Here is a 24,233-nt window from a genome sequence, read left to right on the forward strand (position 1 = left end):
TTTCGTACCTTTTTCACAAAGTAGGGGATGGCAACTGACATTAAGCTTAAGGATTATGTATTGTAAAAGTGTAAAGAAAGAATTAAAGGGTACACTATATTAAATATTAAAAATAATAATAAGTGGAAATAGGGGGTGCTGCAGTTCCACAGTGCTTATTATGAGCCGCCACTGCACTGTAGTTACACACAAGGGATCACAGCTTGGAAAAACATCGCCGCTAGTCCTAAAAAAAAACACTTATATTGATGCCGCCTTCATGAAACAGGATGCCGCCCATGGTAGTTGCTCGCCGGAAATCACAGGTTGGAATCTATTGTCGCCGAGCTGTAGAAACAGGATGCCGCCCACGGCAGTCGCTCACATCGTAGCCGCTTTTCAGAATCCAGGAAAAGTCATCTTTTGGACTGGAACCAGGGCACACATCGCAATATCGTCTTCCAATGGGGGCTGGAACGGCACACCGTGGAGCAATGAAACAGGAACCAGAAGGAATAAGCCAGAGTGACGCGAGATACTTATACCTGAAGTAGATGTGACATCATCTCACGGCAACCAATCAGCTATCGGCAAGCAAGACTCAGCTTTCCAGATGACGTAACATCAAGTTTCGTTTTTGCATCTTAATTAGGGTGGAACAGTCCATTCTTAATACAAACAGTGGCAGTGAAAAACGAAGTAGAAATAATTGCTATATCCCTTTAAAATAAGAACTAAACCTTATGTAAAAGTTAGAATTATTTTAAGGAGGAGAGATGATGCAGAAAAATTGTTACAATAGGTCATATTTTCCAACAGTTAGGCCACAAGTAACAGTTTCAAAGCCCAAAAATAGAACAACGGCCTTGTTTAAAATTGCTCACTTGCTGGCGAAGAAGAAAAATCATTTCAAGACTGAGTTGCTGAAGGAAGTCTCTCTTGCAGGTGCCAAAAGCCTCTTTGACGGATTCTCTAACAATCATCAATGCGATTCAGGACCTTCAGTTATTAGGCAGCACTGTTTAAAAAAGAATAGAAACAATTGCTGATATGCAATCTCAGCTGAAGAGAGACTTGGAAATGTGAATGGTTTTCTCTCCAATTTGATGAGTCCACGGATATTTCTAACATGTTGCAGTTAGCTGTTATGATAAGAATGGTATTTAACGACTTTTGTGTTAAAGAAGAATTATTAAAAATTTTGCCTTTGAAGATGAGAATGCAAGAACAGGACATTTACAAAGTTTTTAGGACATTTGCGGCAGAAATTGGCTTCCCGCTTAAAAAGCTGCCGGCAATAACCACAGACAGAGCACCTGCCATAACAGGAAGAACCAACAGCTTTGTCACTTTATGCAAGAAAGACGAGTGTTTTCCCACGTTTTTTTTTTTTTTTTTTCCTTACAGGCTAGCGTTACCTAGTAATGTGATAATATCACCAAGGGATGGCCTGAATATCACCTGGGATGGAAATATTATGTGGTGCACACTTCACTTTCTGAAACTACCTTTTGTGCTGCAGCACCAAAAAAGGTTGAGTACCACTGCATTACAGAATGTCAATATAGCTTTCAGATATTAGAATATAAGACATTAGAATGGTTATTATTAAAATGACATCTACAGAACCCGTTCTGGTTAACATATTTCTTTGAAACTTGGTATGTTTTATGGACCTTAGAGGGAAAAATACCTGTTATTAAAAAAACAGTGATCAAATTTTGAGCATTAGATAATGCTTTTCATGCAATGTAGAAAGAATGTTATACAACTTAGAAACTTCCTCTCTCCTATTAGGGAATTATTTCAAGTTCCAGTGGTTACTGCCATGAAGTCATTCTTTACCAACCACATTGAGTTGTTTTAGTGGAACTGCAATAACACTTCAGTTGCACTACAAGAATACTAACATTTGGAAAGCTTGCAAAAAGGTGCTATGTTGAAAAATGTAAGAGAACAAGAATAGATTTCAAATGAAACTGTGGAAACGATGGCTGACAGAGCATCCTGGTTTCAAGATTCTTCAACATGGGCTTGAATTTGCTGTGTCTGTGACAGAAATTTCTGTGCTCCATTTTAAAGTCGTATCCCTACAAGATCCACATGCAAAGCTGCTATCTCAAAATCTGCATCAGTGCACTGATTTTGCCTGCTATTTTTTTAGCAGGAATAGCAAATAACAATGCATGGCCTTGAAACATTTTGTGGTCAGATGAGGTGCATTTTGCCTTAGAGCTGTGAATAATCAGAGCTACCGTATGTGGGTGCTGCAATGAACATTCTCTGCATTCTGACTATCTTCATGAAAGATGATGCAACACCCCGTATTGGTTGGTAAGGGAAGGAATGTCTTTCTTTGCACTTTGTACATAATGGGTAATTTCAAGAAGTATTCTGAATGCCTGGCTAGACTTAAACCCCTGTAATGTTTGATTGTGTGGATTCCCAAGAAATCATGTCTATAGAGGAAATCTGTGAAGGAAGGTCTGTGTTGCAATTCCTCAAGAAACTCTTCATGCTGCTGTAAGACATGCTATAATGCTCTCTGAACATGTGATTGACACAAATGGAATAGGCATTGGCAAAATGCTGTGATTAAAAGTTTTATGTTTGCAATTTGTAACATGTAACATACATACTAAGTTTCAGTGCAATGTCTGGTAGAGAGCACTCTACATAGATATAAATAAAGTGGTTTTAATTATGACTATTCTCTATATTTCCTGCAGAGGGAAACCTCAGATTTTATGTGCATGTTGTTAATATTTTAATTAAATTGTGTCTTAAAAAGCACAGTTAGTGTCATCTAATTAAAACAATCTTTTACAGTAATGGAAGTTTGTTTTTGGATTATTCAGATTTCCTGTTGTATTTGGGTACACATGTACATTAATTAATGCAAATAATAGATAGTTCAATTAGTTTACAATATTTAAAATATACATTCAAATAGCTGAATCATAAATGTATATATTGCATTTAGAATTGTTTCTTAGCTCAAAACCCCCTAATAAGTGTTCACCTGAAACTAAAATTTATTTTTAAAACTATTTGAAATTCCTTTTAAAGGAAGAAATTTATAATTTTAGCTGGAAGCTCTGATCTATCTACTAGCCAGTCGCGTAGAAGACCATCAGCATCTAATTTAGGAGGCCCGGCAAATAAAAGAAAATGTGGAATATGTAAGGAAAGAGGTAATTGCTTATTTTTGTCTCTAAAATGTTTCTTGTGTTATTTATTTATTTTTAAAAATAATTCCTTCTCTTATTTTAAACATTGGAGAAACTTCTGTCTTTTTATCCTGAATGTCTATGTTAAGTGTTATAAAATGTGTATATCATATACTGTCCAAATTAGTTACAGAAGTTTGCAATAACATAAATTAAAAAAAAAAATTCAAATGTATATAATTTCATGTTTATAGTATTGAATGACTGACTGCATTTATATTATAGCTAGAATCTGATATTTATCCCAACATTCACTGTCTTCTAGTAGAGCCAGGCCTGGACTTAGAGACCCAGGGCCCCTAGGCACTCGACATTTGCCCCGCCCCCAACCATCTTAAAGCTATTTTGGAAATTTAGCAAATTAAATGCTCTAGTACAAAACATATAATTTTTAATCGACTTTAATAAACATCAGAATTCAAAATAATACAGTCTATGTTAACATAGTTACGTTATTCTATAAAATTTGTAGAATAATACGATGAACTATGCTAGACCTTAAGTAATTCTTTACTCTCTTCAGCTCTGAAAATGACCGTTCTGCTAAGTAGTTTGACGCTGGTGTACTTAACAGCATTCGGAATGCAATTCCTAAGTTTGGATAAATGTCCAAAAGCTTCAGTGACGATAACTCCATAACTTCATCATTCAATGACAAATGAGCCTGCAGGTGCAGACACTTGTTTTCCAAATTCCTATCCAAATCCCTCGGATGAAAAGTTATGATGTTTCTGGCTTTTTCATGGACGTATTTAGATTCCAAACGATGTAGTTTCGTAAGAAAGTCAAACTTTGTACTTAACTCGTTATAAGCTGATCTGCATCTTTGTAGTTCTGTAATTAGTCTATCTATAATGACGTTACAAATGGTAACTCTGAATCTATCCCTGCCACACTGCCAGAGAGTTTGGTCTCATTTCCTTTTACTTCATTGAACTGGACTTTACACTTACGTTTCCTCTGCAATAGACTAATTACAGAATTACAAAGATGCAGATCTGCTTATAACGAGTTAAGTAAAAAGTTTGTCTTTCTTACGAAACTACGGTTCTAGGAAAAAAACCCACAGGAAAAAAGATCACAAGAATAATGCTGACAGGTATAAATGCTCACAGAAAAAAGCCCACACAGAAATATGCCCACATAGAAAAATACATGGAAAAATGCTCACCTAGAAATATGCTCACACAGAAAAAAGCTCACATAGATATATGCTCACATGGAAATAAACCCACTGATAGATACAATAAGTAGAAATATCTTTTCATTAATCAATCAATAATCAATCAGTTTGAACATCGTACACCTACTTGAATTTTTTAAGGAAAAATTATTTAACCGTTTGAAAAAATTATTGGACAAATGTTCATATTAACCTTTTCAGGAGCGATATATTAAAGAAGGAAAAGTATAGTAAAATTTTGCATGTACTGTAATATTTTATACCACAGCCCCCTGTACGACATCCCCCCCGTAACTGCCAATAGTTTTTGTTTTTTATTTACTCTATTTTTGCATACTTTTGATGCGTATCTAAAGAAATTGATGTTTGAATGTAGTTATTTAAGTTTGGAGCCAAAAATGTTCTATAAGACCACAGTTTCCAATCGAAGTGTAGAATCATTATGAAGCAGCTTTCGAAAAATCTCCTAAAACATTAAATTATTACGAAAGCTTTCATAAGGTACTAAATTCATTATTTAATTGTAGCCATTTTAGTATGGGGTTTTTGTTTGGCATATTGAAAAAGATTTAGCCTATCAACGTTTATTACTAGCTATTGAAAACTTACATTAAAAAAAAAAAGAGACATTACATTAGAAAGATTAGCATTAAAAAGATTTACATTAAAAAGACATTACTACTTAACATTAAAAAGATTTAGCCTATCAACCTTTATTACTAGCTATTCTAAAAACAGGGTGTTTAAAAAAAAAAAAAGAAAAAGAAAATATGAAAACTTACATTTGGTAATCGCGAATTATGTAAGAAACTGATGAAATCGATGATAAAATTAAATATTTACATCTATTAGCTAATATTCAGTAAGTTTTTAGAGACATTAGGTATTTTGGAAGCAAGAGACGTGAGAAATAAGCAAAGCCTTCGCAGGAAATCGAACGACGGACCTCTGGAATAAGCGCCCAGCGTGCAGACCACCACACCACGAAGACATGCTAAGAACGCCGGAGAAATACCTTATAAATTTATGTGAAATATACATGATTTATATATAACAAAGTATTTTACGTAATTTAAGTAAAATAATTATTTCTATTTCCTTATTCTTCTAAATGTTTATATTATAAAATGTGTAACTTATACTTACTAATATTTTATTTTTTTAACAATTAAAATTGTAGTAATTTTTTTGCTTTTTGCTAATTTTTTTATTACAATTAAAATTGTAATAATTTTTCACTGTATATTCTGTTTGATTTTTCTTCCGTCTTTCTCTCCTTTTCATAATCCAAAACGGTCCATTTGTTAGTCTTATATAGCAACTGAATCTAGACATATGTTATACAGTTTTTTTTCATGTATACACCATAGATGTTTTGGTAATTTAAATAATTATTCTTTGAAAAATTCAAGTAGGTGTACGATGTTCAAATCGATTAATTATTGATTGATTAATGTAAGGATATTTCTTTGTGAATTATTTATCAGTGAGCATATTTCTAAATGAGCATTTTTCCATGTGAGCTTTTTTCTATGTGGGCTTTTTTCCTGTGAGCATTTATACCTGTGATCATTTTTCCTGTGGGTTTTTTTCCTGTGGGCATTTTGCCTGTCACCCATATGCATAGCTATTTTCTCCAGATTTTTCAATAACTTTCGACTTTTCAAAGGTACTGGGTTTCCTTAAGTGTTCTAGGTATGTTACCAAAGACTGATACAGTTCAATGACCATACCCAAGTCAATGTTAACAGATTGGAAAGATTTCCTTACTTTGTTGAACCTTTCCAAGACGTCATTCCAGAGAAGTGACAAAAAGCAAGTGTCCATTGAGTCTAATGAATTCAGAAGACCTGAAGCCTCAGAGCAAGTAGATGGTTTTTTATTTGCGTCATTTGCGATTATCTGACGAGCTGTCGTTATCTCATCCCTGGAGCAACATAGACTTCGGCAGGTGTCAGCTTGAGCAGACCATCTTAACTGAGAAAGGCTCTTCACGACTGTTGACTTCAGTTTTAACAGCAAAATTTCCCATCTATGTGTTGATGCCGAAAAAAAAAAATATACAATGACTGCAAAATACCGAAGAAAGATACAGCTGCTTACAAGACTCGGCCGCACAGGATCCAACAAGATTCAGTGAGTGAGCCGAACAGGGAACGAAATCTATCAGATATAGGATCTAGATATAGGATAGATCTATATCTATAGGTTTTTGCCTGTTGTCTTATAAATTAGCTCTTTTATTAATGTAGATTACTCTCCGAAAGTGGTTTATGGGCTTTATTTCTTTATCCCTTTGACACGTGCAATATTATTTTTATAATTTTTTTAACTAAATCTCTAGAAATTGAATATTATGATCCTAGAGACAAATAACATATGAATTTTTTTTTAAAAAATCTGTTCTTGCCCATTGTTCTGTGGGTGGTGGTCACATTGTGAAACCACCGCACGTTTAGGACTTTGAAATTTATTGAGGTAGTAGGAAAAAAAAAACTTACCTTTCTCTGTGCACATTTCCAATAAATGATGAAATTTATTAATTTAAAAAAATGTATGTAAGACTTGCATTATATATAATTTTTTACATTATTTGACAAAGTAAATTGTCAGAAAAAAATTAAAAAATAATCATTTATGTAATTTTTCTATAGCAGTGAAAATATAAGTACCTACATAATAAGAACGTTTGGCTAAATGGATTAAAAAAAACTCAGTAAAATAAAGATAAAAAAAGACTCAGTGTTTTTTAATTTCAAAGAACAAATGTTTTTTGTGACACTGTTCAAAATATGTTTTGTCTTTTTGGTACATGCATAGACCCACATTGCACATTTCGCACATGTATCTTCTATGGGGTTTCTTCCTTGTGCCACAAAATGTACACTGCCTGGATCTAAATTTCACTGGTATATGTCCAGCGTTATTTAGTTTCTTTTCATCCGGAACATGAAATTTGTATTTTTTTATGTTAATGTGGGGGGGGGGAGCTTGGCCCTTTTTGGCTTTGGTACGGATCATTCGTTTCCCATTCATACTTACTTTATTCATATTTCGTTCCAAAATATTCAGAAAATATTTTTAATTTAAATAAAACTTTAGGCGATTTCTATTTTTAATTATAGCAAAGTATATTTACATTAAATTTAAACCACAGGAAATAATTTATATAATCACAATTCTAATTTGGGTAGCAAGTGTGTTGAGGTCAGAGAAAAGTCTCTGGAAAAGAAAGCCCTTTTTACTGGGCAGGTGCGTGTATTGTTTAGTAATAAAATAACTCTGTGGTTTCAAAACCCCTTATCTATATCTGGGTAAAAATAAACATTCCTATTTGAGAAGCAAGCAAACGCCATTGTGAAGAGCAGTGGTTTCAAAGCGCAATCACCGAGCCTCTAGAGCATTGTGACACAATGCTCTAGAGGCGCAGTGGTCGCGCACTAAAACCATAAAGCAAATGCCATACATATAGAGGGTTTATTTTATAAATGCAGTTTAATTATTGCTATATTTTATTGTTTATGATAAAAGTCATGATGTGCGATGAATAACTTTTGAAATTTAAAGTTGTTTATATTAATAAAAGGAAGTTATTTTGTCTCATTGAAAACGAATTTTAAAAGGCATCCTATTTGAAGTACTAAGACCTAAAAAATGTATGATTCTGCAGTCATTTTGTGTTATTTAGAGGTAAAAGATCAGTAATCAATTGGTTTTCACTCAAAAATTTCGGAAAGAAGAGGAGAAAAAAATTCGAAAATTGGTGGTTTCAGGGCGCGACCACCGCACGTCTAAGGGTTAAACCTTAATTTTAGACATATATTCTTGTTACAAAGCTCCTCATAATAATGTGAAGAGTTCTGTTAAAATATTTTCAATGCTGTTGTTCAGTGCTATGTATATTAAAACTAACTTTTTATATTATTCTCGTAAAGCAAAAACAGAGCAACTTTAAAACAAAATTTGCACTTTTTGGTGGTTATTGGTTATATGCTGGGTAAAACAACATTTGTTATGAAATTTGTAATAGGTCTCATAAAAATATTGATTATCAGTATCTACAGCTTTTGCACATGAAGGTATGGAATTTAGTATATTTCACTTATTCAAACATAATTAATAGGCACCACATAATGTGATCACCTTTGTCCACAGATATTTTGATTGTATTTAAATGATGAGAAAAACTATCCTTCAAAATAGCAAACTCATTTAATATAAATATAACTAGAAACATATTTTTTTAGAAGGAAAGGGGAATTCTGCAGATTTTTAAGGACTGTGTGTGATTGCCCACAAAACTGATAGAGCTATTTGAAATGTATGTCAAATTAAGGTTGCTTTTTTTTGCTAATGGTTGACTCGAAATCAAGCTATTTGGTGACTTAATCCTTTACTTGGCAACATTTCTCTCCCATTTAGTAATTTTAGAATCCATTTTGACTTTATTTGATGACTTTGCTTCAATTTCAAAAGTATATTCTGTAATATTTTTACTACATTAACTGAATTATTGATTATAATAAGCAATTTATTTTCCATGTTTTCTTAGTTAAGCATATGGGGGACTTCTTCACTTTGATAACAACATTCAAATGATAGCATTATCACAATCACATTAAGTGGTTTCTGCTATAAAACAACTTTTTTTAATAGTGATTCGATTAAATTTTAATTATATAATATGCAGAGTCCTACAGATCAAACTTATTTGGATATACATAAGCTGGAAAATCATCTAAATATTTTGTTTTACATTTTAAGTAAAAATATAAGCTATTTATGCCATTTAATAAAATAAGTTTATTTTTAATAAAAAAAAGGGAGAAGAGAAAGGGATTGGTTGTGATTTATATCATGCTAGATAAATTTATTACTGTGAGCATTAACAGGAGTGTGTCATTCTTATATTGGGGGGGATGGAAATGTCACAAAAGTACAAGTTTTAAGTTTCATGTTTATTTGGGTTGGGGGGAAAGAAAGAAGAAATACAAATCCTTATTTTTTTTTTTTTTTTAACCTTCTAGAATTAAATAAACTACTACAGTAATGTAAAAATAAATTTATGACAACAGTATTCTCTCAATTCTTTAGGATGTTATAAATACTAAGATATCTCTAAGCATCCTCATTATTAATGGGACTAGGCTATAAATAACTGTCTTAAGTTTTTGTCTCAAAATGTTATTGCTATAAGAATTTGTGTGATGTCTTGTGAGTGTCTTCTTTGACCACTGTGTTTTTAAGAATATAAGTTGCTTATAAGAATAATTGTATCCATCAATGAGCTCGTCTTTTGAAATATTTTTAAAAAATGATATTTTAGAGAAGCGTTTCTGTAATAAATTAGGCTTCAAACCTGATGTAGGAGAGCTTACAACTATGGATGGATAAATCTGCAAAACTGCTTATAGGTTTCACTTTTGCATTGAACAGCATTTGTTCAGTTAATTTATTTAAACACTTCTCTACTGTTATCATCATAATAATTTTGTGCTTCTGATCAATTTAATTTTTCTTGTGCTGAAGAGAAGACTTTAATCTTCTGGCTGATAATCCTGCGATTTCCATGGACAACTCAAATGTAGCAAAATTTGCTTATCCCGCGATTTCCGCACGCATATCTTTTTCTTCCTTTATTGAGGAGTGCATCCCTTTTTTTTCCTGTTTAACCATTGAAATAAATTATATACAGTATTAGCAAGGCCAACTTATACTCAAGGCCTGCCAGTGTGAAAATATTCTTTTGTGTTTTCGGTGGCCTCCGTGAAATTTCTATTTACCGCAAGATGGCGTACTATTCTGCTATGCTTTGCGACGTTAACAATGAGCAGAATGGTACCCGAGACAAATAATTGTCTTGTTATATGCAAAGTTGAAAAACGATAAATCTGTAGTAGGCAGAAATTATGCATTTCTTTATACAGTCAAAAGTCTTTTATCCGGACTTGTCGGGACTTCAGCGATTCCTGATTATCGATTTGTCCGGATTTTAGATCATCAGTTTAAATCTCGTAAAATGGCATGCAGAAATTATAAAATTAAAAATATGAAACCGTAATTTATGAAATAAAGAGCAAGTATGATCTAAAGGGTATCAAAATTTACAAAAAAAAAAAAAAAAAAAAAAAAAAAAAAAAAAAAAAGGCTTAATATTTATTTGTTTACTTTATTAAACCTTTCTTTTACCGCGCGCATGCGTAAAGCATACATTACGCATAGTCGAAATTAGAAAATTGCAACCAGAAAACTATTTGATGTGTACTCGTGATATTTATAATGACGAAGAATTTGATTTAAATCATATCAAAGACAGAATACATCGAGATGAAATACTACATTTAGTAAGGAATTATAAGCTGAATAAAATAAAAACATCTGCCCTGAAGATAAGGATAGTGCTGACAGATCAACTTCCAGTTCATTGCGTGCCGTGACGTACCCCCCCCCTCCCCACAGAGCATCATGAAATTGATAAACAGATTTTGGAATGGTTATTTTTTGCTGCAATTCCACTTTTTGTTTGATGGACATCGAAACATACTTTCGCTTTGTAGATCCTTTACATATTAGTAAATATATATCGGAAATTCTATTTGACATAATCGAAAGTTCAAGCTTACTTTTATAAAATTGCTCTAACAGTCTGCAAAAAATAATAAGCCAAATCCAACTCGAAGATTAAGGAACAATGCAATCTGCAACATTAACTGAAATAAATAATTAGATAAATTTAGCTTAGCTTATACCGTCCATTATACATCAAACGCGCATGCGTAAACGTATTATGCGCATGCGTGAACGCATTAGGCGGTGACGCATGCGCAGAAAGTTTGTAGCTTTCAGGTCCAGATTAACAACTTTTGACTGTAATAAAAATATTTTTATTTAGAAAGAAGGCATGAAATTTCAAGTTATCCCATTTTTCATTTTTCATATATAACCGTCAGCTACTTGATTCTGAATTTAATTCCTGTTTCCATCAAGATATACGCTATTTTTAATTATACTTATTAGAGTTAACTATTCTAATTTAAGGGTAATTTAGAGCACATGTTTTACTTTAAAATTATTTATATAGTATGAAGTTAGCAGGTAGCTTCAGAACATGAACTATTTCAGCGCAAAATTTTCATCGATTAATATCAGTTGTCCTATGCAACAAAATAATTGAACCATTATTAAATATGTAATTAATTTCTAAAAGAGATTTGGTTTTAGGTACTGAAGATTTTTTTCTCTTTTTTAATTAATATAAAATACTTTTTTAGGAAATATTCAAAAATAAAATTTTAAATAATGCAGATTTAGAGCTCTGAAGAGTAAACACAACACTACAGATATTCAAAATAATACCAAGTATTTCAATATCACCAACAGCATATAATAATGACATACATGACATTAATCACAGTGAATCTTATATAAAATTTTAAGCCTGTTAGTGATGAATACTAAGTATTTCAATATCACCTACAGCATATAGTAATAACATGTATGACATTAATCACAATGAATCATATAATCCCTCTACCCCAAATTAGTTGCTACATTTGAGTACTGATTATTGATACTGAAGATTTTATGATTTTGTTTGTACATTTTCCAGAAATTTCAGGGTGCTAAGCTATAAATCAACAACAACTTTACTTATCAAGCATTCCCTCCTTAAATCAGTACTAAATTAGTTTCAAAAATCCAGCACACCCTTAAACCATGTTCCATTTTGTAAGGACTCTTCCATCAGTAATCACTTAAATTCTTCAGGCTAATTAAACATAAATTCAATGATCTGTCTTGTCTATACGAGCCAGTTCGCCTTAGAAATTCTTCCACAAAGACATCCCTCACCTTAGGCAGACAGCCCATGAGGCTTTGCCTTTATCACCTAAACACAATCTTTCTGAAATACGGGTGCCTTACAAGTACATAGTCCTTACAAGATGGAGCGTGGCTTAAGAGCGTGCGAACCCTCTAAATTTACGTCGATAAAATTGTTCCGAAATAAGTGCTACATTTGTAAAAAGTAAAAACTGAGAATGAAAAACATAGTATGCAGCGTTACATTTCTTGTAGTACACCTTATAATTTTACTGGTATCCATCTACTAAACTGCATCGAAAGATATTTATGACTCCACCTACTTGAAATGTAGCACCTAATTTGGGACAAAACTTTCGACCTAAGTGTAGCAACTAGTTTGGAACGGAGGGAATATAAAATTTTGAGACTGCTAGTGTTGAATACCAAGTATTTCAATATCATTGACAGCATATTTTAAAAAATAAAGCCATATTCCCTAAAACAAAAAGTATTACCTCTATTAATTACATATATATATATATATATATATATATATATGGATTCGACATGAATCTCTATTACTTCAAGTGCAACCACAAAACGCTCATTCAGGTAGACAGAAATTCATGCACAGCATATTGATACATCACACTAATTGAAATGAGATGTGCGCTTTAAAATTTTATATATATATATATATATATATATATGATAGGTTAAAATATCATTTATACAGAAAACATAGATTATCTCCAATATGATATTTTTATTTCAGGAGACGAAAAAATGACATGAAGCTGAACACACATGCACACACATATTAAGAAGCTTGTTTATATACAAAAGCTGAGCGAAAGAAACTTATCAAAAGAATTTTAAAGCTGTAAAATTTTACGTGATGACGGCTTTTGTTTGAGAAATTTTGTATTATGTATTTGTATTAAATCTGTATTGCATGGAACTTATGGAAATGCTATCCGTCCAACAGTTATATGCTGCGAATAATTATTTAAGTACAATCGTAACTATTTTTTTAAAAGGAAGAAAACTTTTCAGCATAGCATGCAACTATATACCATCCTATGTTACTCTTAGTTACAGCAGCACCTTTTAATAAAATACACTTTTTGTCGAGCCACATTACAAATAGAGAATGTATAGTAAAAGTGTAGCAGAATGCAAACGCCACCTAGCGATGAATTTCGCGAAAGCCAGTGAAAACTGGGACCCGGAATTTCGTTCAGTCTGGCAGGCCTTGATATTAGGCGTTTAGTTTACGTTTTGGCCAACAGATATCACTAGTTGTCCACTAAATTGTGGCATTTAAAGGCACGTGGTGTTAACGCTCAAACTTCACTTTTTGCCGCTTTTTTCTTACAGAAATGGCTGCTAGAAAACGTTCAGCGATTATCTTGATTATTTAATTAAATTATTGAGTTATTAATTAGATTGATTATTAATTAGATTTATTGAATCTGATGCAAAAACTGTGAAGTTGGACTTTGCCTTGAACTCTATTCTAAGGTATTTCCCCCTCAGTGCTTTATATTTTCTTAAATTTTACACATTTTACTTTTTTATATTATGTGATAAATAGAAATTAACTGTAATTTGACTGAATTTTATTTTATTATTATTATTATTATTATTATTATTATTATTATTATTATTATTATTATTATTATTATTATTTTGTGATAACATCTGAAATTGGTTTTTCTGGCAACTTAGTTTCTCATGATAAAATCTATATAATAATATTTTCTAGAAAGAAAAAGTGCATTTTTCAATTCTCCAATATAGATTTAAAATATGGGGGAAAAAAAAAAAATTGGAAGCGTTTTCGGTCCACAAATTGAGCAGTCAGAGGGTTAATCTAAAAGAAGTGAGCAAATGCATAGTTTGATCTTTCTAAATTCTAAATCAACTTCATAATTTTTGGACAGAATTCAGAAACAAAAGCCACTTGAACTCTTATTTTACATACCAGAATTTCATTTTCAGAATATTAATGTAGGAGCCGATACTTGAATTACCATCCTTCTGTTCATTAAGAAAAGTAACAATATGCCTCATATATTTATTCACTGAAATAAATAACAGCTCAAAACAAAAATTCCATCTGGTTATATCTAGTTCAGGGTAAAATTTTGCTGCCAGTTGATTAGTTGATTTTTATGTACCTTAAGTATGTGTGTTTCTTTCCTTCTTTTTTATATTATTATTATTATTATTATTATTATTATTATTATTATAAAGTGCAGAAAAACTTTCTTTCTCCTTTCTTTGGTTACACTGGTATTTAATAAAGGTTTGTACTTACTATAAAACATGACCTCTGTTTCTGAATCAGTAGTTTTCAACAAGACTGCATATAAAACGTGTCCATAAAAAGAGTGTTTCAGTTATAATAACAGTTTAATTTAGACTATTTACAACAAATCTTGCATCAAATTGAAGGTAAACTAGCCTAGTTATTCTAACTTAATTGTACAGCACACATTCAACCTATAGTCTAATTCTTCCCACACTTTGGTTAATATGTCCAAAGTAATGAAAACAATAGCCTCTTCAGTTCTTTATCTCAGCTCTGGCAAATGATTAGGTAGCAGCGAGATGTAGACTTGATCTTTTATAAAGCCCCAAAGGGAAAAAATGCATGCTGTTCGGTTAGGTGAATGGGTAGGCCAGTGAAAAAGAGCATGCCTTTCTTGTACAGTATGTCCTACAGTTACCGACTAACCTTTTAGCTGTTCTTTTATTGCTTTTTTCATTGAATATGTGCAAGGCTGTACATATAATGTTCATATGGTCCTTAAACATTCTTAGGGTTTTTTTGAAACAATTTTTGGCTCTTAAAAGCCTTAATTTCCGTGAAAATTGGCAAAAGGTCCTTAATTTTACTCATCTGAAATTTCTGTCTGTTTTTTTACAACTGCCAGTTTGGAGGAATATTTTTTGACGATGCATTGAAAAATGTATGTTTGATGAGTTAACGCTTGAATTCTTCACTGCTACTGAATAAAAACGGTGGATACTTGAGTTTTAGGCACGAGGCCTTGCCTTGATTCAAGCATAACCATTTCAAAATTAGTTCTTTTATTATGTGGCGCTAAATTTGGCAACTTGCCAACATTTTGCTGATTTCAAGATCAGTCTGTGTACAAAATTTTTTATTTGAAGATTTGCCAAATTTTTTACAAGATTTTTACAAACATAACATTATTGATAAATATCATGAAAATAATGATAGTGTATTAAAATTATATTTAAGAAGTGACATTAAAATAAAATGTTCTTATTTTCTCCTGTCAAATTTAAAGTGTCATTACTTTCCATTTTTGTGACTTAAAAATATTTTCATTCTGAAAAATAAACAAAATAATGAATGCTATGAAGCGCATTTTCCAAAATATCTTTTTTTTGGGGGGGGGAGAGGGAAGCTGCTGCAATTATTTTAAAATTAATTTCATTTGTCTTCTTTAGTATTTTTTCATGACAAAAGTTTTTTTCCTATGCAGCTATTAAATGCGTATCTCTGCTTTTCTCTTGGAAAAGCATTTTATATATAATTTTATAATCTTCTACAATTTTGCTCTTAGAATGTTGGTGGGGATAGTTTATCTTTCTGATTTCAGACCTTGCACCTAAGAAGGTTTAGAAGTATTTGAGGGCAAGATTTATAGACCTGCAGTTACAGAAAAATGTGTCAAAATGAAAAATGTTTTCATGGTATTAATATGTAATGGACATATTTTATAGGAAATTTGTGATGGATTTCTTATCTTTATGAGAGTTTTTGGAAGAATGGTGAAAACAAGATTATTTGAATTTTTTCCTTTTGATCTCAGAATTCTTTTTCTTAACATGTTTATCTTTGCTTTATTTTCTTATTTTTCCTCTATACACAAGCATTAAAGCAAGTAAAGAAACTGAACACTGAAATTCTTTTAAAAAATTCATCTTGTATTTCTCTGTGCATTATACACACCTCAGTGCCTGCCCTAAATTCTAAAGCTTGCCATCCCTAATTTTCTTTTTGCTGAGTGCATCATTAAATTCTAAAAATTCTGACACCAGCTCTGACCTTATATCATTTCATATTCACAATACTCATATTATTAAAGAAAATTGGCAATTTCTTCTGTACATACTAAGTACAAGCTCTTTAGAATAACGGAAATCTTTAATTAAATCTGAAAACTCTAAAATGAAGAGGACACTCATTGAAGAAGTAATGATTTTATAAAAGAGAGGAAACAAATTATTCTTCAAAGGTACATTGTTGAATCATTAACAAATTAGGAGATGAAGCAGAAGATAGTGGGAACATTGATTTATTTTTTGGAAAAAAATGAACTTAGAGAAGATGCTAAAGAGATGGAAATTGATGTAAATTAGCTAAAATACATGGAAAATTTTCAAATTAAAAAGATGCGTAATATTTTTTTTTTTTTTTTGTTGTTGTTAGTTGTTGTTACAAACTATAAATGCTTTATAGCTTTTAGTGTATAATTATACTAATATCAGTTTAGAATCAATAGCATAAATTATAACTGCTGTAGAATGTTCTTAGTGCCTTTTTTAATGGATTTTTTCAGATATAGAAAAATAGTATAATTGTAACCATGTAAATCTGTTATGACTAAGGATATCTAATTATGTAATTTAATTATTTGTGAATAACTGCTCACCATTAGAAGTTATATCTATATGTTGAGTTACCGCCTTTCTTTCATCCTTATTGTGGATGCAAGATGAAACACAAAAATATAAAAATTAACACAAAACTTACAGCTAATGAGACTTAAAATAATACAAAACATTCAAAATCGTAAAAACAACCTTGCATTTAGCGTAAGTATATTGAAATACTCAATCGATTTCGAGGGCAGCTAAAGGTCTCTCCTCATCAGGAGAAAGAAATACCTAGAAAGAAGAAAATAAAGGGAAAGGAGTCTCAGAAACACGTGGTCCTTATCAGCACTGCACATGGTTATAACTCGATTTTTAATCAGAGTTGCACTGGCCGCCTACTTTTACTGAGCCAGGCTATTTGATCAAGCAAAAAATTAAATTTTTTTTTTTTTAATTTGAAGTTCAGATTTTGAGCGTGAAGGTGCATTTGCCCCTCGCTCCCTATTTTTAACTTCGCTAATTTTTCTTGTTCTTTTTGCTTGATCAAATAGCCTGGCTCAGTAAAAGTAGGCGGCCAGTGCAACTCTGATTAAAAATCCAGTTATAACCATGTGCAGTGCTGATAATGACCACGTGTTTCTGAGACTCTTCCCCTTTATTTTCTTCTTTCTAGGTATTTCTTTCTCCTGATGAGGAGGGACCTTTAGCTGCCCTCGAAATCGATTGAGTGTTTCAATATACTTACGCTAAATACAAGGTTGTTTTTACAATTTTGATTGTCACATTAGCGTGTTTCTCTTCTAGTCTAATACAAAACATCCTTTCACCTGTTGTGCTTCAGCAGCTTATGGCTTACCTTTCACCTGTTGTGCTTCAGCAGCTTAAATACTGTATATTACCTGGGTTACAACTTAACCAAATCTTCATGAAGCTATGACCATATCCAAGTCAGACAAAGTGCAACTAATTTTAAAGACTTCCCAACCAATATCAGGCATTATTATTTTATTGCTTTTTTCATTCAGTTCAAATGAAGATAATTGCTAATTCCTTTAGTTTATTCAATTCCTATGTGTTGATAAGTCCTTAATTTTTTTCATTGATGGTCCTTAAAAGCACTTAATTTCTGTGTGCAGAAATGCATACAAACTTTGTACATACTATTATCTAAAATTATCTCCAGAAGAAAGTCTACCTGAACTAGGCATATATTTTATTAGATAATCACATTCAGTTGGGGATTTAATTTATACAATGGAGTACTGACTTTTAACATATTTTCATCATATCCTCAACAAATTCTTCTTGTTCCTTTTTTGCACTTGAAAACTATCAATAGTTCTAAACTGCCGCTGAATTTCATATGGGCCGGGGTTCTTTAACTCATTCACGCCTGCACTGATATTCATGTTTTTTGCTGTGAGATGGCACTTGAATTCATGCGTTGCTTCATCTGGTGGTGTGGTAGTATCACTTAATACAGAAGCTGTAAGTGCAACTTTTCACCCAGTAACAACATGCTTCCACATATTGTAATTGTTGTAAGGGCCAGCCATCACTCTGTTTAAAATGCTATAAAACATTACATTGAAATAAATAAAAAATTGTTATTTTTTACTAATGAATTTTTGTTTTAAAAGTTACGTTTATAATGGTTAGATAAAATAAGTCTTACTTTTTTTTTTTTAATTAATACTTTGAATTTCCATTGTTTAAATTTTCAACTATATGGCAGTTTTTCGAGTTATTAAACAAACTGCATTTTTAATGGTATGCAGTGTTTGTTCAAATATTCAAGCGTGACTCACCAGTAATGCAGGATGACTCGAATGTGACCTACTGGTGATAGATGCTCACGTTAATGTGTAAAATCACCAGCTGTAGGTGTATGTTTTGTGGAGTATCCTTTTCCTATCCTTCTAAATGAGCATTCATTTACTCATTTAGAAGGCTAGAAAAGGATACCATTTTGAAATATTTATGCACAACAAAACATGTGTCACTTAAGTGCCAAAATTTTTATATTTTTTTAATTATTTCTTTTTTATAGAGACTTATACTGATACACATTTATGGTTGCTAAATTCAGTTATGCTTTTGGCAGGGGGGTAGAAGTAACACATGCTTTTCCAGGGTTTGTGACACAAGTGAAATGTTGTGGTTGAATGAAATAGTTTACACAGGGTCAATGAGTAGGCATGTACATGAAAGAGCTAGACAGTAAGTATGTGAAGAGCGACACAGGGACTCCGAACAATATGCAGCAATTTACTGGATGGCGAGTATCATGCGAATTAAACAGTTTATCTTTAGATACCTTTTTTTTGTTCATAAACTATTTTTTGGAACTAATACATCTGTTTTATACATTTACTTAAATCTGTTTCTTAAAAGCAAAAATTATATGTGCCTAGGTATTAGCAGTGTTTCATTAATTCTATTGTGGTACAAATATTTACAAAAAAAAAAAAAAAAAAAAAAAACTGTTGCATTGTAAAATGTCAATATGTTATTTAAAACTGTATGTATTATTATGAAATGTACTTAGAATTTTCTCTTTATTTAGGTCATAACAGAAAAAATTGTCCGCTGAACAGATGACAGTATATAAATAGCCGAATTTAGAACATTGATTACTATTTGTAATTTTTATTGTATATATGTACATAAGTATTATTTTTAAAAAACTGATCATAAATTAGTTTTTTAAGTATTAAAATAAGTAATTTTCAAAATTAGAGATTTAATGTGTTTTCTTTCCATGTGTTTCTTGTGTATTTTTCTTTCTACATATTGATTCTTTCTTCCATTCTAAATGCTAACAAAATATTTCAAACAACCACATGAAAAGAAAGTTAAAAAGAAAAAACTAATTTTTTTGCATTTAAGAAAATGATTTTGTGTATTTTTGGATGTGTCTGAAAGTAAGATGAAAAAGGAATGGGCCTAGTAAAAACTGTATGAATATGAAATCTAAATTTTAAGTTATTCTAAGAAATGTTAAGTATAAGCATCTTATGTTACAAATATAAACATATATCAGCTTTCAAAAAAAAAAAAAAAAAAGCTTTCTCTTTTCCAGTTTGTTTGGCTTCAGTATGTCTTAAAATAATGTATACGAAATTCACATTAAATTTTTCTTTACAGTTTTAGTTTTACCTTCAAAATTAAATATTTTCAAATTAATTTAAAAATTTGTAAAACTGCAGCTATTAGAATCAAAATTATGTTAGTGATGTTAGTTACAAAATGAAAATTCAGAATCCATTTTGCCTGCTAGCTTTGAAATGTAAGAATAGACTCGACTATGAAATATGTGATTTATAAAATAACTGGATATACTGATTTAAAAGATTGTATTTCATTTCAGTGCCATTTTGGCTTAGTCATATAATCAGATATGTCATTTCTGAATGAAATTGTTTCATAATGACTAACATCGCTCTGTCAAGAACAGCCTATACTCCTGCGCTTAATGCATGCATTTCACAGTGCTGCTTATGATAAGCAGATTGGTAAATGAAATCAGCAGTCAATCGACCTTTCCTCTCTACATCAGACCCTACCTTACATTTGTGATTTTTACTGATATATCAATCAGTTTGCAATAGTATATCTCATAACAATTAATTGTTCCTCTTTGATGCCTACTCTCACCTGTTTTGAGGGGTTTTGCATATTAACAGAACATCCTAAATAGTGAAGACAGTGTTAGATATGGTTATATGTCTTGTAAGTAGTCAATTTTATGGCCACTAAGTGAAGTATTTTTTATCTCATTGATATCTTAAAAACTAGTGGAATGATTGAAGTTGGTTTAATTTGTAATGAAATTTTCCTCTTAGTCTAAGGAATGAATGCTCCATTTATTATATAATTTTTTTGGCTGTTAAAAATTGGATAAAACTCTAGTTTTTACCCCACCATTTTTTAAGGTGCTTTATTAAATGTTATTTGGATGGAAGTGATAATTTTCCTGATTGTAAAATTACAAAATTGCTTTAAAGCAATATTTTTATAAAGACCTAAATTAGTATCTTTTCTCAATCAATAAAATAAACCCAAAGAAGAGTTTTCATTTTTACTGAGAAAAGTAAAAGCAGAAAGAAGCATGGTTCAGCATTTGTTTTATGCAAAGCTTGCAGAAAAGTATAACTAAGTATAATGTAACTTACAGACATATGTTAAATTTTGAAAGATTTTTTATTGTATCTGTTAAACTGTATGGTAGGAAAAGAATATATGGGTTTAAGCCAATCAAACACACTGTCTTACTTAAAGCCTTCTTTGTCACCCAAAGCACCACAAAATCTGACTTTTGACATTGGCTAGAGAAGCACTGATAATGGAGAGACAATGATTTAATGGATAGATGTGAATGACAACAAGATATCAGTAGATGATCATCTTCTTTTGCATGCATCATAAGCCTCGCATCTCCCACTACTGAATCTCCAATATTTCAGTACACTATAGTTATTGGCATCACTTTTACGACTTCTTATGTAAAACTAGGCTTCTAGTGTATTTCTTTTACAGTTTTAGACAAAGAAACTACATTTCTTGCATTTCAATTCACATGGTGTGCTTATGTATTACGTGCTTATTTCTTTCGTTATTCCGTTGAATTTTAACCGCTTGCCTGATTACCCCGAGTTATCGGGTTCGTATATATTGCAGTTAATTATTATTCCGAGAAAAGTCGGGCGAAGTAGAATTTTTCAGTACAAATTGTTTTATCATGGTTTTACTCGGCCTTCAGGAAATGAAAGGAAATATTCAACTTTGATTGGCAGTGCAGTTTGCCAAGTTTTGTTGGTTTCACGGTTCTTTTGGAGGAACTGGTCACGTGTTTTCCCTATTGTATAGTATACATTGGTTTGTGGATTACTAATGTATAAAGATGGATAGTTGCATTGAAAAAATATGAAATAATGCCGACGATGCAAGATTAGCAAAAGCAATGATTTTTCATACAGTGATCATAACCTCAATGCATTTTCCAGATGTTATTCCTGTTACTGGGGGGGGGGAAATCAAATCCAATTAGACTATGCTTTTGTTTTGTTTCGTTTCCTTGTATTTAATAATAAAATTTTTAAAAAATTTGATGATTTTTAAAAAAATTTGTAAGGGAAGCAGTTAAGATATGTTTGGTATGATTTGATAGATTTTGTTGAAAATGGGAAAATGCTGAAAACCTTTTCCCATAGAAATTAATAGTAACTGCTTCTTTGCTTTGTGATATTTTGGCTTATGAAAAGTTTCATGGGAACACTTAAATTTTTCACTTGGGTCTTGCAATCACAATCAGCCTCTCAGCTAGAAGATGAGAACTTCTACATTGTTGCATTTTTAAGATCAGATATTCAAAATGAAAAGTTGTAAATATGTACTAAAAAATCCAGAAATTGAACAATCTATGTGTAAAATTTGTATATTTATTTTTTCCATGGGGTTAAGGGAATCATACAAATAATTAAACCTTCCCCCAGCCAAGTCTTTGACACTACTTCTTTAATGCATTAGTTAATGCAAATTTTATTTCATAAATTTAAGAATATTGCAGAAGTTTTCAATTATTAAGATTTCTTAGAATATAAATCTATCCAGCAGATATGAGAAATAATTTTTAAAAAAATACTGATTTTAAATATAGCAAAACCATGTCACTTTTATTATTTATCTTGTCTTTTTGTTTAATTACCTCACATACTGCCTCAGTCAAAAAGTTATATTTTCTTGTATATCCTCAATTTAAAAGAAGAGCAAGAAACAAAGTGCACCTGAAACTTTTTGCATTGTGAGAATCTAGACAGAATTGTTGCTTTCGAAGAGATTTTATAAATAGGGGAAAACTTAATGTCCGGTAAGATATGCTTCAGATATACCTCGTTTTGGTGAGTATGGTAATTGATAATCTAGATCTGAAGTTTTAAAATGAAGATAATATAAAGATAATTATTTACAGTCTTTTATCCGGACTCGTCGGGACTTCAGCGATTCCTGATTATCGATTTGTCCGGATTTTAGATCATCAGTTTAAATCTCGTAAAATGGCATGCAGAAATTATAAAATTAAAAATATGAAACCGTAATTTATAAAATAATGAGAAATTATGATCTAAAGGGTATCAAAATTTACCAAAAAAGAAGCCTAATATTTATTTGTTTACTTTATTAAACATTTCTTTCAACGCGCGGATGCGTAAAGCATACCTTACGCATAGCCGAAGTTAGAAAATTGCAACCAGAAAACTATTTGATTTGTATTCGTGGTATTTATAATGACGAGGAATTTGATTTAAATCATATCAAAGACGGAGTACATCGAAATTAAATACTACATTTAGTAAGGAATTATTTAATAAGCCGAATAAAATAAAAACATCTGCTCTGAAGATAACGATAGTGTTGACAAATCAACTTCCAGTTCATTGCGTGCCGTGACATACCCCCCCCCCCACAGAGCATCATGAAATTGATAAACAGATTTTGGAACGGTTCGATAAACAAAGAATATGCCTTTATCCATTTTTTGTAGCAATTCGTTTTTTGTTTGATGGACATTGAAACATACTTTCGTTTTCTAGATCCTTTGGGAGCTCCAGATTCGGAAATTCTATTTGACATAATGAAAAGTTCAAGCTTACTTTTAGAAAATTGCTCTTACAGTCTGCAAAAAATAATAAGCGGGATCCAATTCGAAGGTTAAGGAACAACGCAATCATCAACATTAACTGAAATAGATAATTAGATAATTTTAGCTTATAGCGTCCGTTATACATTAAACGCGCACGCGAACACGTATTCTCCACTGCGCAGACGCATATGCGCAGTCGTAAATGTCTTGGGCGCACGAGTAAAACGCCTATGCGCATGCGTCAATGCGGCGCATGCGCAGAAAGATTTTAGCTTTGAGGTCCGGATTATAGGTCATTCCGGATTATGGGTGTCCGAATTAACGACTTTTGACTGTATTAGTATTTTTTAGCTTTAAATTAGAATTGTAGTTGCCTGGCAACCCTGAGTATTAATTTCTGTAATTTTATTAAAAAGGATAGGAAACAATTGAACAAGGATTGAAATTCCAAATGAATATCAAACATACTTTTTTGCAGAGATAAGATTCTAAAATTATATAAAAACAATAAACTAGAATTTCCATACCATAAACATACAGAAATATGGATCCCTCCATAGAATTGAAAAGAAAGAAATCCCTCCATGAATATGTGAAATTACTGTTATTTATTGAGAGAAAATATTCACCGTAAATGAGAAGTTATTAGCTGTAAATATAACAAAGATTTGTTGATGAATTATAATGTATTTGAGTTTTTTGTAATTTATTTTTGCCTCTCTATCCAAAAAGGATTAAATTATTGCAATTTGCTAGA

The 24,233-nt window shown here is 31.4% G+C and overlaps 1 protein-coding gene across 4 annotated transcripts in view; it reads left to right on the forward strand.

Moving 5' to 3' along the window:
* Top3alpha (topoisomerase 3-alpha) overlaps positions 1-19,573 on the forward strand; it is a 171,055-nt gene extending 151,482 nt beyond the window's left edge. For all 4 annotated transcript variants that reach the window (XM_085821549.1, XM_085821547.1, XM_085821548.1 and 1 more), the window contains exons 28-29: positions 3,069-3,173; positions 19,400-19,573. In XM_085821549.1, the coding sequence (XP_085677675.1) occupies positions 3,069-3,173; positions 19,400-19,434 (140 nt within the window). In that variant the 3' untranslated portion in view covers positions 19,435-19,573. The remainder of the gene's footprint in view (positions 1-3,068; positions 3,174-19,399) is intronic.
* Positions 19,574-24,233: the final 4,660 nt, after the last annotated feature.

The sequence above is a fragment of the Stegodyphus dumicola genome, chromosome 8, assembly GCF_044657685.1.
Source record: "Stegodyphus dumicola isolate Sdum_Otavi_A_Nest chromosome 8, ASM4465768v1".
NCBI lineage: Eukaryota > Metazoa > Arthropoda > Arachnida > Araneae > Eresidae > Stegodyphus > Stegodyphus dumicola.